The 14,705-nt window shown below is 45.9% G+C and overlaps 1 protein-coding gene across 1 annotated transcript in view; it reads right to left on the bottom strand.

Annotated features, from left to right (window-relative positions):
- EMX1 (empty spiracles homeobox 1) overlaps positions 1–14,310 on the bottom strand; it is a 38,691-nt gene extending 24,381 nt beyond the window's left edge. Inside the window, exon 1 of the mRNA XM_060779650.2 lies at positions 13,899–14,310. Coding sequence (XP_060635633.2) covers positions 13,899–14,310 — 412 coding nt within the window. The remainder of the gene's footprint in view (positions 1–13,898) is intronic.
- Between the last annotated feature and the right edge of the window lie 395 nt (positions 14,311–14,705).

The following is a 14,705-nucleotide window of genomic DNA, read 5'->3' as shown; positions in this document are numbered from 1 at the left end:
ATACGGTCAATGTAGAGCCATGCAATACTATAATATGCATGATATGGTCAGTGTAGAGACCCATATTGAATGTGCATGAGATGGTCAGTGTAGCCCATACAATGCCATTTGAACTGCATTATACGGTCAGTGTAAAGCCATACAATACTATAATATGCATTATATGGTCAGTGTAGAGCCATACAATCTATATAAATAAAAATGTAATGTTTGTTTGTGGGATGAACATAACTCAAAACCCACTGGACGAATTGACACCAAATTTGGACACAATACATCTTATCAGGCCAACGAGTGACCACCACTCATAAAAACACTGAAAAACACAGTGGAAGAGACATAAAAAGCCAAATAGCAAAAAAAAAAATACAACACATGCACAAAACTACATATATATACGCCAGCACACACACATATATACATATACACAAATATATACACACACAAAATACATATACACAGACTGGGCCACAGCAACGTGTAGCAGGGGAAGGCTAGTACTATAATATGCATGATATGGTCAGTGTAGAGCCATACAGTGCCATTTGAATGTGCATGATATGGTCAGTGTAGCCCCATACAATGCCATTTGAAGTGCATTATATAGTCAATGTAGAGCCATACAATACTATTTTTTTGGCGACTTGAGAAACTGCAAGTCGCTTCTGATGTGAGAGAATTGGCCGTCTACAAGGACGTTGCCGAGGGGATGCCCGGATGATTTGATGTTTTTATCATCCTTGTGGGAGGCTTCTCTCATGTCCCCGCATGAGGAGCTGGAGCTAATAGAGGGAGCTCATCCGCCTCTCCCCGGATTTGAACCTGCGACCTGTCGGTCTTCAGTCCTGCCAGCACAGGGGTTTAACCCACTGCGCCACCGGGGGCTCCTATACAATACTATAATATGCATTATAAAGTCAGTATAGAGTCATACAATACTATAATATGCATTATATGGTCAGTGTAGAGACCCATATTGAACTTGCATTATATGATCAGTGTAGAGCCATACAATGCCATTTGAAGTGCATTATATAGTCAGTATAGAGACCCATATTGAACTTGCATGATATGGTCAATGTAGAGCCATACGGTGCCATTTGAACTGTATTATATGGTCAGTGTAGAGACCCATATTGAATTTGCATGATATGGTCAGTGTGGAGCCATACAATACTATAATATGTATGATATGGTCAGTGTAGAGCCATACAATGTCATTTGAATTTACATGATATGGTCCATATATAGGCCCATATCGAATTTGCATTATATGGTCAGTGTAGAGCCATACGATGCCATTTGAAGTGCATTATATGGTCAATGTAGAGCCATACAATACTATAATGTGCATTATATGGTCAGTGTAGAGCTATACAATGCCCTTTGAACTGCATTATATTGCCAGTGTATAGGCCCATATTGATTTTGCATTATATGGTCAGTGTAGAGCCATGCAATGCAATTTGTACTGTATTATATGGTCAGTATCAATCTATATAATGCCATTTGAATATGCATTGTATGGTCAGTGCAAATCTACATAATGTCATTTGAATAATAATAATAATAATAATAATAATAATAATAATACTTGGAGCGGCTCACAAGGCACTCAAAGGTGCAAACACGCAAAATACGAAAAGTGCAAAGACAATAATAATACAAAAGCAATAACAACCAACATAAACATCACAAACCCTCCCTGGTTAAGATCAATAAAATGCAACAGTAGCTGCGGGTATAAAACAACTGCAATCAATATCAGTCTCATAAAGTGCATGGTGAAATAATCTCTAGATCTTGAACCGCAAAAAACTTCATTATATGGCTCTACACTGACCACATAATGCCTGCATCATAGAATCATAGAATCATAGAATCAAAGAGTTGGAAGAGACCTCATGGGCCATCCAGTCCAACCCCATTCTGCCAAGAAGCAGGAATAATGCATTCAAATCACCCCTGACAAATGGCCATCCAGCCTCTGCTTAAAAGCTTCCAAAGAAGGAGCCTCCACCACACTCCGGGGCAGAGAGTTCCACTGCTGAACGGCTCTCACAGTCAGGAAGTTCTTCCTAATGTTCAGATGGAATCTCCTCTCTTGTAGTTTGAAGCCATTGTTCCATTGCGTCCTAGTCTCCAAGGAAGCAGAAAACAAGCTTGCTCCCTCCTCCCTGTGGCTTCCTCTCACATATTTATACATGGCTATCATATCTCCTCTCAGCCTTCTCTTCTTCAGGCTAAACATGCCCAGTTCCCTAAGCCGCTCCTCATAGGGCTTGTTCTCCAGACCCTTGATCATTTTAGTCGCCCTCCTCTGGACACATTCCAGCTTGTCAATCTCTCTCTTGAATTGTGGTGCCCAGAATTGGACACAATATTCCAGATGTGGTCTAACCAAAGCAGAATAGAGGGGTAGCATTACTTCCTTAGATCTAGACACTATGCTCCTATTGATGCAGGCCAAAATCCCATTGGCTTTTTTTGCCGCCACATCACATTGTTGGCTCATGTTTAACTTGTTGTCCACGAGGACTCCAAGATCTTTTTCACACGTACTGCTCTCGAGCCAGGCATTGTCCCCCATTCTGTATCTTTGCATTTCATTTTTTCTGCCAAAGTGGAGTATCTTGCATTTGTCACTGTTGAACTTCATTTTGTTAGTTTTGGCCCATCTCTCTAATCTGTCAAGATCGTTTTGAATTCTGCTCCTGTCCTCTGGACTATTGGCTATCCCTCCCAATTTGGTGTCATCTGCAAACTTGATTATCATGCCTTCTAGCCCTTCATCTAAGTCATTAATAAAGATGTTGAACAGGACCGGGCCCAGGACAGAACCCTGCGGCACTCCGCTCGTCACGAGGAGCCTAGTGTCTAGATCTAGGGAAGTCATGCTCCCCATGCTCTATTCCGCCTTGGTTAGATCACACCTGGAATATTGTGTCCAATTCTGGGCACCACAATTCAAGAGAGATGTTGACTCTAAGCTGGAATGTGTCCAGAGGAGGGAGACTCAAAGGACGAAGGGTCTGGAGAACAAACCCTATGAGGAGTGCCTTAAAGAGCTGGGCAAGTTTAGCCTGAAGAAGAGAAGGATGAGAGGAGATATGATAACATGTATAAATATGTGAGAGGAAGCCACAGGGAGGAGGAGGGAGCAAGCTTGTTTACTGCTTCCTTGGAGACTAGGACGCGAAACAATGGCTTCAAACTACAAGAAAGGAGATTCCATCTGAACACGAGGAAGAACTTCCTGACTGTGAGAGCCGTTCAGCAGTGGAACTCTCTGCCCCAGAGTGTGGTGGAGGCTCCTTCTTTGGAAGCTTTTCAACAGAGGCTGGATGGCCATCTGTCAGGGGTGATTTGAATGCGATATTCCTGCTTCTTGGCAGAATGGGGTTGGACTGGATGGCCCATGAGGTCTCTTCCAACTCTTGGATTCTAGGATTCTAGGATTCTAGGAGGAAGAGATTGAGAGTTGGAACCGGAAAAATGCTTTCTTGGGTAAGAAGAGAGAAAAATCCCCAAATTTTTCCTACTTCCAACAGACCTCACAACCTCTGAGGATGCTTGCCATAGATGCAGGCGAAACGTCAGGAAAGAATGCCTCTAGACCATGGCCATATAGCCCAAAAAAACCTCCAGCAACCCATTCTTGTCTTTATAAATTGTATAAGAATACTTATAATGCGGGTGCAGTGCCTCAAGACCTTGGCCTGCACTTAAACACAAAGGGTGCCGACAAAATTACCACCTGTCAGCCACAAAAGGCCACCCTACCCGGATCTAGACACCTGGGAAGTGTCCAATGTGTGATGCAATACAACAGCCAGCAGAGTAGCCTTGTTTGCTGTGGACTCATCTCGTTGTGTATATAACAACAACAACAACAACAACAATATATGCAAACATGGGCAAACTTTGGCTCTCCCTCCAGGTGTTTTGGACTTCAACTCCCACAATTCCTAACAGCCAGGCCTGATGTAGATTGAATACTGTATATAATAAATACGTAGATCAAAAAAACAGGGGAATTCCAGACAAGAAACAATTAGGGCCAGCTAATCACCTCCCAACAAAGGATTCCCCCGTGCAGTAAGAAGCCAGACCTTGAAATTGTTAGGCCACCTACCTCCAACAGACAAGAGTTCTTTCTTCCACCCCCACAGGTATATAAACCTCATTTTCCTAGTTTCCAACAAACCAACAAAGGATTCCCGCAGGCAGTAAGAAGCCAGACCTTGAAACTGTTAGGCCATTAAACGCTAATCAAGGTGGCCAATTGAAACATTCACACCTACCTCCAACAGACAAGAGTTCTTTCCCCCACCCCGGACATTATTCCACAGGTATATAAACCTCATTTTCCTAGTATCCAACAAACCAACAAAGGATTCCCCCAGGCAGTAAGAAGCCCTTTTCCTTCCTTCCCTTCTTTTTCCCTTTCTTCCCTTCTTTCTTCATTCCCTCCCTTCTTTTTTCCTTCTTTGCCTTTTTCCTTCCTTTCCTTCTTTTTCCTTCCTTCCTTCATTCCCTCCCTTTTTCCCTTCCCTTCTTTTTCCTTCCTTTCTTCCTTCCCTTCTTCCTTCCTCTTTTCCCTTCCTTCCATTCATTCTTTCTTTCGTCCTTCCCTTTTCATTCCTTCCTTCCTTTTTTCTTTCCTTCCCTTTTTTCTTCCCTTCCCTTCTTCCTTTCTTCCCTCCTTCCCTTCTTCCTTCCTCTTTTCCCTTCCTTCCATTCATTCTTTCGTCCTTCCCTTTTCATTCCTTCCTTCCTTTTTTCTTTCCTTCCCTTTTTTCTTCCCTTCCCTTCTTCCTTTCTTCCCTCCTTCCCTTCTTCCTTCCTCTTTTCCCTTCCTTCCATTCATTATTTCTTTCATCCTTCCCTTTTCATTCCTTCCTTCCTTTTTTCTTTCCTTCCCTTCTTCCCTTCTTTTTCCTTCCTTCTCTCCTTTCCTCCTTCCTTCCTTCCCTCCCTCCCTCCCTTCTTCCCTTCTTTTTTCCTTCCTTCCTTCCTTCCTTCCTTCCTCTCTTCCCTTTTTTCCTTCCTTCCTTTCTCTCTGTTCCCTTTCTCTCCTTCTATTTCCCCCCTTCTTTCATTCAATTCTTTCTTTTTGTGGCACCCACATTGTTGTTCTGGAGGAGAAGGACTACTTTCCAAGTAAGAACTGCCCAACTAAACAGAAATAACACTTTCAAACCAGGAAGAGAACATTTTTCAAATTTTGTTACATAGTGTTGTATAATTTCCCTTCCCTTCCCTTTCTTTCCTCCTTCCTTCCTTCCTTTCCTTCCATTTTCTCCCTTATTTCTTTCCATTCTTCCTTTACTTTCTTTCCTCCCCTCCTTTCTTCTTCTTCTTCCCAAAACATGGACTCAAGACTCAAGGCAAACAGGACCTCCCAAGAGCACCATGATAAGCAAGGCAAAGGCAGAGCAAGAAGGAAACTCAACAGGAAACAAACTATTCATTCTTCCCTGTCGTGGAACAGAAACCCAATATTTCAACACTACACAGAGACCTAAGCTATTTGGGGTTTTTAAAGGGACCGAGGGCCCCCCAAAGGGAGTGCCATTCCATCCCGGGATTGACTCTCTCGGCCCTGAATCGAAGAAGTCCGGCCTTTCCTCCGTCGCGGGTCCGTCTCCTCTTTCGCTCCGGATTTGGGACACGATTCGCCCCAAAAAGAAGGAAAAGGGGCCCCAAAGAGGCGCAAAATCCACTCAAAAACTTCCCTAAAGCGGGCCAGGCTTGAAAGTGTTGCTTCTCCCCGCAAAGAGGGTCCTTTTGGGGGTCCCTCCCCACTGAAAAACGCCCGATTCGTCACGCCCGCTCCCCAAGAAAACCTTGTTGGAACCTTCCCTTCCTTCCTTCTTTCCTTCCCTCTTTCTTTCTTTCTTTCCTTCTCTCTCCCCCTTTCTTCCTTCTCTCCCTCTCCCTTTTTTTTCCTTCTTTCCTTCTTTCCTTTCCTTCCTTCTTTCCCTCTCTCATTCTTTCTTTCCTTCCTTTCCTTCTTTTTTCTCTCTCTTTCTTTCTTTCCTTCCTTCCTTCTCTCTCTTTCCTTCCTTCTCTCCCCCCTCTTTCTTTCCTTCCTTCTTTCCTACCTTCTCCCTCTCTTTCCTTCTTTCCTACCTTCTCCCTCTCTTTCCTTCTTTCCTTTCCTTCCTTCCTTCTTCCCTCCTTCTTTCTTTCTTTCCTTCCTTCTCTCTCTCTTTCCATCCTTCCTTTCCTTCCCATCTTTCTTTCTTTCCTTCCCTTCTTTTCCTCTTTCTCTCTTTCTTTCCCTCCTTCCTTTCCTTCCTTTTCTCTTTCTTTCTTTCTTTCCTTCCTTCCCTCTCTTTCCTTCCGTCTCCCTTCCTTCTCTCTTTCTCTTTCCTTCCTTCCCTCTCTCTTTCCTCCTTTCTCTCTTCTCTCTTTCTTTCCTTCCTTCCTTCTCTGTCTCTTTTTCCTTCCTTCTCTCTTTCCTTCCTTCTCTCTCTCTCTCTCTCTTGCCTTTCTTCTTCCTCTTTCTTTCCTCCCTTCCTTCTCTCCCTTCCTCCCCGAAGCGTTAGACTCCCCAAAACCTCCTCTTTTTAGGCTGCATTTCCTGGCAAGGAGGAAACTTTCTTTCCCTTGGACCTCCTTGGGCTCCCTTCTCCAAAGAGGAAACCAACTGGTCCATCCAAATGGAGGAGAAGGCTCTCCAGATCACGAGAGAGATCTGCCAGATGCCGAGAGGTTCCCTTGGAGCACATTTTGAGGAACTAGAGAAGACCTGTTTGGTTTGGAAGGGTCCTTTGACGCATTTCGAATGGAACCAAGTCTGTTTATGCATCAAAACATTGGCCTTTTCGAAGAGAAGATGCTTGGGAATCATTCTTTCTGCCAAGGGCTAGATTAGGGCGAACCTCAGCCCTCCAGGTGTTTTGGACTCCAACTCCCACCATTCCTCACAGCCTCAGGCCCCTTCCTTTCCCCCCTCAGCCGCTTAAGCGGCTGAGGGGGGAAAGGAAAGGGCCTGAGGCTGTGAGGAATGGTGGGAGTTGGAGTCCAAAACACCTGGAGGGAAGGCCAAAGCTGGTCCATGCCTGGCATATAGTCCAGTTTGGAACTGCATTATGTGGTCAGCATAGAGTCTATGGCCACTGAAATCCAGCCGAGGTTTACCCTACCTTGGATCTTGGGCTGGATCAGCAACCGTGCCCAAAACAAGGTCGCTTCCTTGAACCCCATTATATCCCCAGGATAGATCTATATGGTGCAGTTTGAACTGGGATATATATAAATACGGTTTCAGACTGCATTGTAGTGCAATGTAGATGAGGCTTCTGTGTTGTATTTTTGGAGAAATCTTTCAGGGAAGGAACACAGACCCGGAAAGAGAGATCTCTCCATCCAAACACAAACAAGGCAGTTTTGCGCATGGAAATTATGCCCTGGTCATTCCACAGATATATAAACCCAATTTTTCCTAATTCCAACAGACCTCACTACCTCTGAGGATGCTTGCCATAGATGCAGGCGAAACGTCAGGAGAGAATGCCTCTAGAACATGGACATATAGCCCGAAAAATACTACAACAACCCAGTGAATCCGGCCATGAAAGACTTCGACAATACATTATGCCTTTTTTCCTCCCATTTTCAAAGGGAAGGGGTCCTCTTCCCTTTCTCTAAGGAAAGGGGTATTGGATAGGCAGCCTTCCATTTCCGGGAAAGGGCCCCTTTAATCCGAATCAACGTTCACGGAAGGAACAAACCCGGATTCGCTTCGGGTGCGCGCGTGCGGCGAGAGAGATCTCTCTATTGAAACACAAACAAGGCAGTTTTGCGCATGGAAGTAATGCCTCTTTTCCTCCCATTTGCAAAGGGAAGGGGTCTTTTTCCCTTTCTTTAAGGGAAGGGGCATTGGATAGACAGCCTTCCATTTCCGGGAAAGGGCCCTGTTATTCCGGAATGGCGTTCACAAAAGGAACAAACGCGAATTCGCCTCGGGGCGCGCTCGGCGAGTGATCTCTCCAAAGATAAACAAGGCAATTTTTGCGCACTGAAATGATGCCTCTTTTCCTCCCATTTGCAAAGGGAAGGGGTCTTTTTCCCTTTCTTTAAGGGAAGAGGCATTGGATAGACAGCCTTCCATTTCCGGGAAAAGGCCCCTTTAATCCGAATCGGCGTTCACGGAAGGAACAGACCCGGATTGGCCTCGGTGCGCGCGCGGCGAGAGATCTCTCCAAACATAAGCAAGACAGTTTTGAGCACTGAAATGAGTCCTCTTTTCCTCCCATTTCCCAAGGAAAAGGGGCCTCTTCCCTTTCTGTAAGGGAAGGGGCATTAGATAGATATCCTTCTATTTCCGGGAAAGGGCCCCGTTAATCCGAATCGGCGTTCACGGAAGGAACAAACCCGGATTCGCCTCGGGGCGCGCTCGGCGAGTGATCTCTCCAAAGATAAACAAGGCAGTTTTGAGCACGGAAATGAGTCCTCTTTTCTTCCCATTTCCCAAGGAAAAGGGTCCTATTCCCTTTCTGTAAGGGAAGGGGCATTAGATAGATATCCTTCTATTTCCGGGAAAGGACCCCGTTAATCCAAATCGGCGTTCACAAAAGAAACAAACCCGAATTCCCCTCGGGGCGAGAGATCTCTCCAAACACAAACAAGGCAAGTGATCTCTCCAAAGATAAACAAGGCAGTTTTGGGCACGGAAATGATGCCTCTTTTTCTCCCATTTCCCAAGGAAAGGGGTCCTATTCCCTTTCTCTAAGGGAAGGGGCATTGGCTAGGCAACCTCCCATTTCCGGGAAAGGTCCCCTTTAATCCGAATCGGCCTTCACGGAAGGAACAAACCCGGATTCGCCTCGGTGCGCGCGCGGCGAGAGAGAGATCTCTCCATCCAAACACAAACAAGGCTCTTTTGCGCACGGAAGTGAATCCTCTTTTCCTCCCATTTCCCAAGGAAAAGGGTCCTATTCCCTTTCTCTAAGGGAAGGGGCATTGGCTAGGCAACCTCCCATTTCCGGGAAAGGTCCCCTTTAATCCGAATCGGCATTCCCGGAAGGAGCAAACCCGGATTCGCCTCGGTGAGCGCGCGGCGAGAGAGAGATCTCTCAATCCAAACACAAACAAGGCTCTTTTGCGCACGGAAATGAATCCTCTTTTCCTCCCATTTCCACAGGAAAAGGGTCCTCTTTCCTTTCTCTAAGGGAAAGGGCATTGGATAGACAGCCTTCCACTTCGGAGAAAGGACCCCTTTAACCCGGATCGCCGTTCACGGAAGGAGCAAACCCGGATTCGCCTCGGTGCGCACTCGGAGAGAGATCTCTCCAAAGATAAACAAGGCGCCAAATGATGCCTCTTTTCCTCCCATTTCCCAAGGAAAAGGGTCCTCTTCCCTTTCTCTAGGGGAGGGGGCCATTGGATAAAGAGGACCCCCCTCCCTATCGGGCCAAAAGACACCGCTAATCCGGATCGAGCGCCGGAGGCGTGTAAACAAGCCTCGGCCTCGAGATAAAACCAACCCCGGAAAGAGGCGAAGAAGGCGCCTCCGGGGAGAGGGAGATTTCCATCATCCTTTCAGCATTAATTCTCTTCCAAATGAGGAGAACTGCCAGGTGGAGATACAGGCAGAAGAAGCACAACCTTGGGCGCAAAGGGAGGAAGAATAGCCTCGAAAGAGAACGATAAACATTGCAGAAAAGGAGAAAGATAGGCCTTGTGTTGTCGAAGGCTTTCATGGCCGGAATCACTGGGTTGTTGTGAGTTTTCCAGGCTGGATGGCCATGTTCAAGAAGCATTCTCTCCTGATCTTTCGCCCACATCTAGGACAGGCATCTTTAAAGGTTGTGAGGTTTGGGTTGCTGTGAGTTTTCTGGGCTAGATGGCCATGTTCAAGAAGCATTCTCTCCTGACCTTTCGCCTACATCTAGGGCAGGCAGCCTTAGAGGTTGTGAGGTTTGGGTTGCTGTGAGTTTTCTGGACTGCCTGGCCATGTTCAAGAAGCATTCTCTCCTGACCTTTCGCCCACATCTAGGGCAGGCATCCTCAGAGGTTGTGAGGTTTGGGTTGCTGTGAGTTTTCTGGTCTGCCTGGCCATGTTCCAGAAGCATTCTCTCCTGAAGTTTCGCCTGCATCTATGGACGGCATCCCCAGAGGTTGTGAGGTCTGTTGGAAACTAGGAAAATTGGATGTATATATTATCTATATGGTAAATGGAGTGTCTTGTGTCCAAATTTGGTGTCAATCCGCCCAATGGTTCTTGAGTTATGTTAATCGCACAAACTAACATGACATTTTTATTTATATAGATAGATAGACCTCACAACTTCTGAGGATGCCTGCCACAGATGCAGGCGAAACGTCAGGAGAGAATGCTTCTAGAACATGGCCATATAGCCCGAAAAACCTACAAGAACCCAATGAATTTATATATTATCTATATGGTAAATGGAGTTTATATATTACTAGAAAATTGAATGTATGTATCTATATGGTAAATGGAGTTTATATATTACTAGAAAATTGAATGTATGTATCTATATGGTAAATGGAGTTTATATATTACTAGAAAAATGAATGTATATATTTTCCATATGGTAAATGGAGTTTATATATTACTAGAAAACTGAATGTATATATTATCTATATGGTAAATGGAGTTTATATATTACTAGAAAATTGAATTTATAAATTTATATGGTAAATGGAGTTTATATATTACTAGAAAATTGGGTGTATATATTATCTATATGGTAAATGGAGTTTATATATTACTAGAAAATTGAATGTATATATTTATATGGTAAATGGAGTTTATATATTACTAGAAAATTGGATGTATATATTATCTATATGGTAAATGGAGTTTATATATTACTAGAAAAATGAATTTATATATTTATATGGTAAATGGAGTTTATATATTACTAGCCATCCCCTGCCACACGTTGCTGTGGCCCAGTCTGTGTATATGTGTTTTGTGTGTGTGTGTATGTGTGTATATATGTGGTTATGTGCATGCATTTTATGTGTTTTTTTGGCTTTTTAAGTCTCTTCTGCTGTGTTTTCCAGTGTTTTATGAGTGATGGTCACTCATTGGCCTGAGAGGTGTCTTGTGTGCAAATTTGGTGTCAATCAGCCCTGTGGTTTTTGAGTTATGTGTATATATGTGGTTATGTGCATGCATTGTATGTGGTTTTTTGGCTTTTTAAGTCCCTTCTGCTGTGTTTTCCAGTGTTTTTATGAGTGATGGTCACTCAGTGGCCTGAGAGGTGTCTTGTGTCCAAATTTGGTGTCAATCAGCCCAGTGGTTCTTGAGTTATGTTAACCCCACAAACTAACAGTACATGTTTATTTATATAGATAGATAGACCTCGCAACCTCTGAGGATGCCTGCCACAGATGCAGGCGAAACGTCAGGAGAGAATGCTTCTGGAACATGGCCATATAGCCCGAAAAAACCTACAAGAACCCAATGAATGTATATATTATCTATATGGTAAATGGAGTGTATATATTACTAGAAAATTGAATGCATATATTATCTATATGGTAAATGGAGTTTATATATTACTAGAAAAATATATTTTATTTATATAGATCGACTTCACAACCTCTGAGGATGCCTGCCACAGATGCAGGCGAAACATCAGGAGAGAATGCTTCTGGAACATGGCCACACAGCCCGGGAAAATTCACAGCAACCCAAAAGGAGAATTGTCAACAAAGTAGAGAGAAGGAGGGCTGTACAATGTGGAGAATAAATAATACAATGGACACAAAATAATAATGGTGGGAGATGATAATTAGATCAAAAAAAGAAAATAATAAAACCTCTCAACCTCTGAGGATGCTTGCCATAGATGTGGGCGAAATGTCAGGAGAGAATGCTGCTAGAGCACGAAAAAACCTACAACAACCCAGTGATTCCAGCCATGAAAGCCTTCAACAATACAAAAATAATACAAGGGAGAATTACGAAGAAATGAATGTAGAAAAGAGAGAATTACGAAGAAATGAATGTAGAAAAGGGAGAATTACAAAGTTTAGAAGAAATGATAAATATAAGATTTAGAAGTGTAAAACAGAGGGAAAAGTGGGAATGATAGGACTCCAAATCTCACTTCCATTCAGTCACACAGAGGAAAAGCTTTAGTCCAGATGAATCAAGAGGAAAATCGAGTCTAAATCAGACCTGGGACAACTTGGGCCTTCCCTCCAGGTGTTGTGGACTTCAACTCCCACCATTCCTGGCCTCAGGTCCCCTTCTTTTCCCCTGAAGTCCTATTCCCAGTCTCTTCTGCTTTGGTCAAAGCTCTTGACCTGGGAGCAGAGAGAGTCCAGTTCTGGGCCAAGCCAGTCAAAAGGGGCGAGTGGACTACAGCAAAGGCACAGAGACAGGATGAGGGAAAGGAGTCCAGGGGAAAGGGATCGAGGAGACCCCAAAGGCCATCCAGACGAGTCCCCTTCTCTCTCTATTTCTCTTTCCTTCCTTCTTGCCTTCCATCCTTTCTTCTTTCCTTCCCTCTTTCTTTCCAGCTTCCTTCCTTCTTTCTTTATTTCCTTCCTTCCTGTTGTCCTGTCTTCTTTCCTTCCTGTCGTCCTGTCTTCCTTCCTTTCTGTCTGTCTTTCTTTCTTTCCTTCCCTACTTCCATCCTTCTCTCTCTCTCTCTTTCCTTCCTTCCCTCCTTTCTTCTTTCTTTCCTTCCTTCTTTCTTTCTTTCCTCCCTTTCTTTCTTCTTTCTTTATTTCCTTCCTTCCTGTCGTCCTGTCTTCCTTTCTTCCTTTCTGTCTGTCTTTCTTTCCTTCCTTCCTGCCTTCCCTCCTTTCTTTCTTTCCTTCCTTCTTTCTTTCCAGTTTCATTCCTTCCTTCTTTCCTTCCTTCCTTTCTTCTTTCTTTCTTTCCTTCCTGTCGTCCTGTCTTCCTTCCTTCCTTCCTGCCTTTCTTTCTTTCCTTCCTTCTTTTCTTCCCTGCTTCCATCCTTCCTTTTTATTTCCTTCCTTTCTTCTTTCCACTTTCCTTCCTTTCCTTCTTCCTTCCCTTCATTTCGTCCTTCCTTCCCTGCTTCCTTCTTTATTTCCTCCCTCCCTTCTTCTTTCTTTCCTTTCTTCTTTTTTTATTTCCTTCCTTCCTTCCTATCTTCCTTTCTGTCTTTCTTTCCTTCCTTCTTTTCTTTCCTCCTTCCATCCTTTATTTCCTTCCTTCCTCTTTCCTCCCTCCCTCCCTACCTTTTCTTCCTTCCCTCCTTCTTTTCTTCCCTGCTTCCTCCCTCCCTCCCTCCCTTCTTTCTTTCTTTCCTTCCTTCCTCCTTTCCTTCCTTCCACCCAAGCCCTCCCGACAGAGGTCCACCCAGCCTCGTTCTCAGAGAAGAGCAAAGTGACTTCTTTCCTTCTTTTTTTCCCTTCCTTCCTTCCTTCCCCTCCGCCAGGCAGGAAGACACCACCCAAGCCCTCCCGATAGAGGTCCTTCCAGAGCTTTTGGACTCCAACTCCCACCATTCCTCACAGCTGACTCCCAGGCTATTGTCCAGCTCTCCTTGCCTTCAGGAAGTCCTTCCTATCCTTGAGTCCAGAGTCCTCTTTCCTCCTTGAGAGAACTTGGGCCTTCCAGGGCTTTTGGACTCCAACTCCCACCATTCCTCACAGCCTCAGGCCCTTTCCTTTCCCCCCTCAGCCGCTTAAGCGGCTGAGGGGGGGAAAGGAAGGGGCCTGAGGCTGTGAGGAATGGTGGGAGTTGGAGTCCAAACCCCAGGAAGGAGGGCCAAAGCTGACCCTTGCCTGGTCTGCACTATGACCACATGGAGAAGCTTCCAAAGTGCAACTCCCAGCATCTCAAAGCGCGTTAACCCCGCAGTGCGGATGCCCCAGGGATGGAGGACCCCTCCCCTCCTTTTTGGGACCCCCCCCTTCTCATCCCGCCTTACCTTGGAAGCGGTGCCCGAAGAAGCGGCTCCGGAGGACCCAGGGGTAGAAGCCGAGGGGGTCTGCTGCTGCTGTTGCGGCGGTGGGTCGGGGAGGGGGCGGCGGGGCGGCGAAGAAGGGCGCCGGGGGGGCTCCGGAGGGGGGCGGCGGGGCGTGGGGGTGGGGCGGGGGCGCCAGGCGGGGCGGGGCCAGGCTCTCGGCGAAGAGCAGCTCGGGGGGGCTGCCGAAGAGGGGCGGGCGGGGGCCCGGGCAGGCCGGGAAGCCCCCCTGGAAGCAGCCCAGGCCCCCGGGGGCCCCCACCGCCGTCGCCGCCCCCACCGCCGGGAGCGGGTCCTTGCCCACCAGGGACTCGATGGAGAAGCAGCGCTTGGACGCCCCCGCGCCCGCCCCCGCCCCCAGGGAGGCCTGGAACATGGCCAGCAGGACAGAGACCCCCGCCCCACTGACTGACTGCCTTCCCTTCTCCCCTCTCCTTCTCTTTCTTTCACTCCCTCCTTCCTTCCCTCCTTCCTTTGCAAGAGCTCAGCCCTTCCTCCCTTCCCTTTATTTCCCTTCCTTCTCTCCTTCCTTCCTTCGGAGGAACAAGACACTCCTTCTTTCCCTCCCTCCCTTCTTCCTTCCCTACTTCTCTCCCTCCCTCCTTCTTTCCTTCATTCCTTCCATCTCTCCCTCCTTCTTTCGCTTCTTCTTTCCCTCCTCCCTCTTTCCTTCTCTCCTCCCTTCCTTCAGAGGAACAGGGACCTCCCTCCTTCTTTCCCTTCCTTCTTCCTTCTCTCCCTCCTTTTTTCACTTCTCCCTTCCCTTCTTCT

Source organism: Anolis sagrei, chromosome 5, assembly GCF_037176765.1.
Source record: "Anolis sagrei isolate rAnoSag1 chromosome 5, rAnoSag1.mat, whole genome shotgun sequence".
Classification (NCBI taxonomy): domain Eukaryota; kingdom Metazoa; phylum Chordata; class Lepidosauria; order Squamata; family Dactyloidae; genus Anolis; species Anolis sagrei.
The sequence above is the reverse complement of the archived record's forward strand: the minus strand, read 5'-3'. Positions and strand labels throughout refer to the sequence as shown.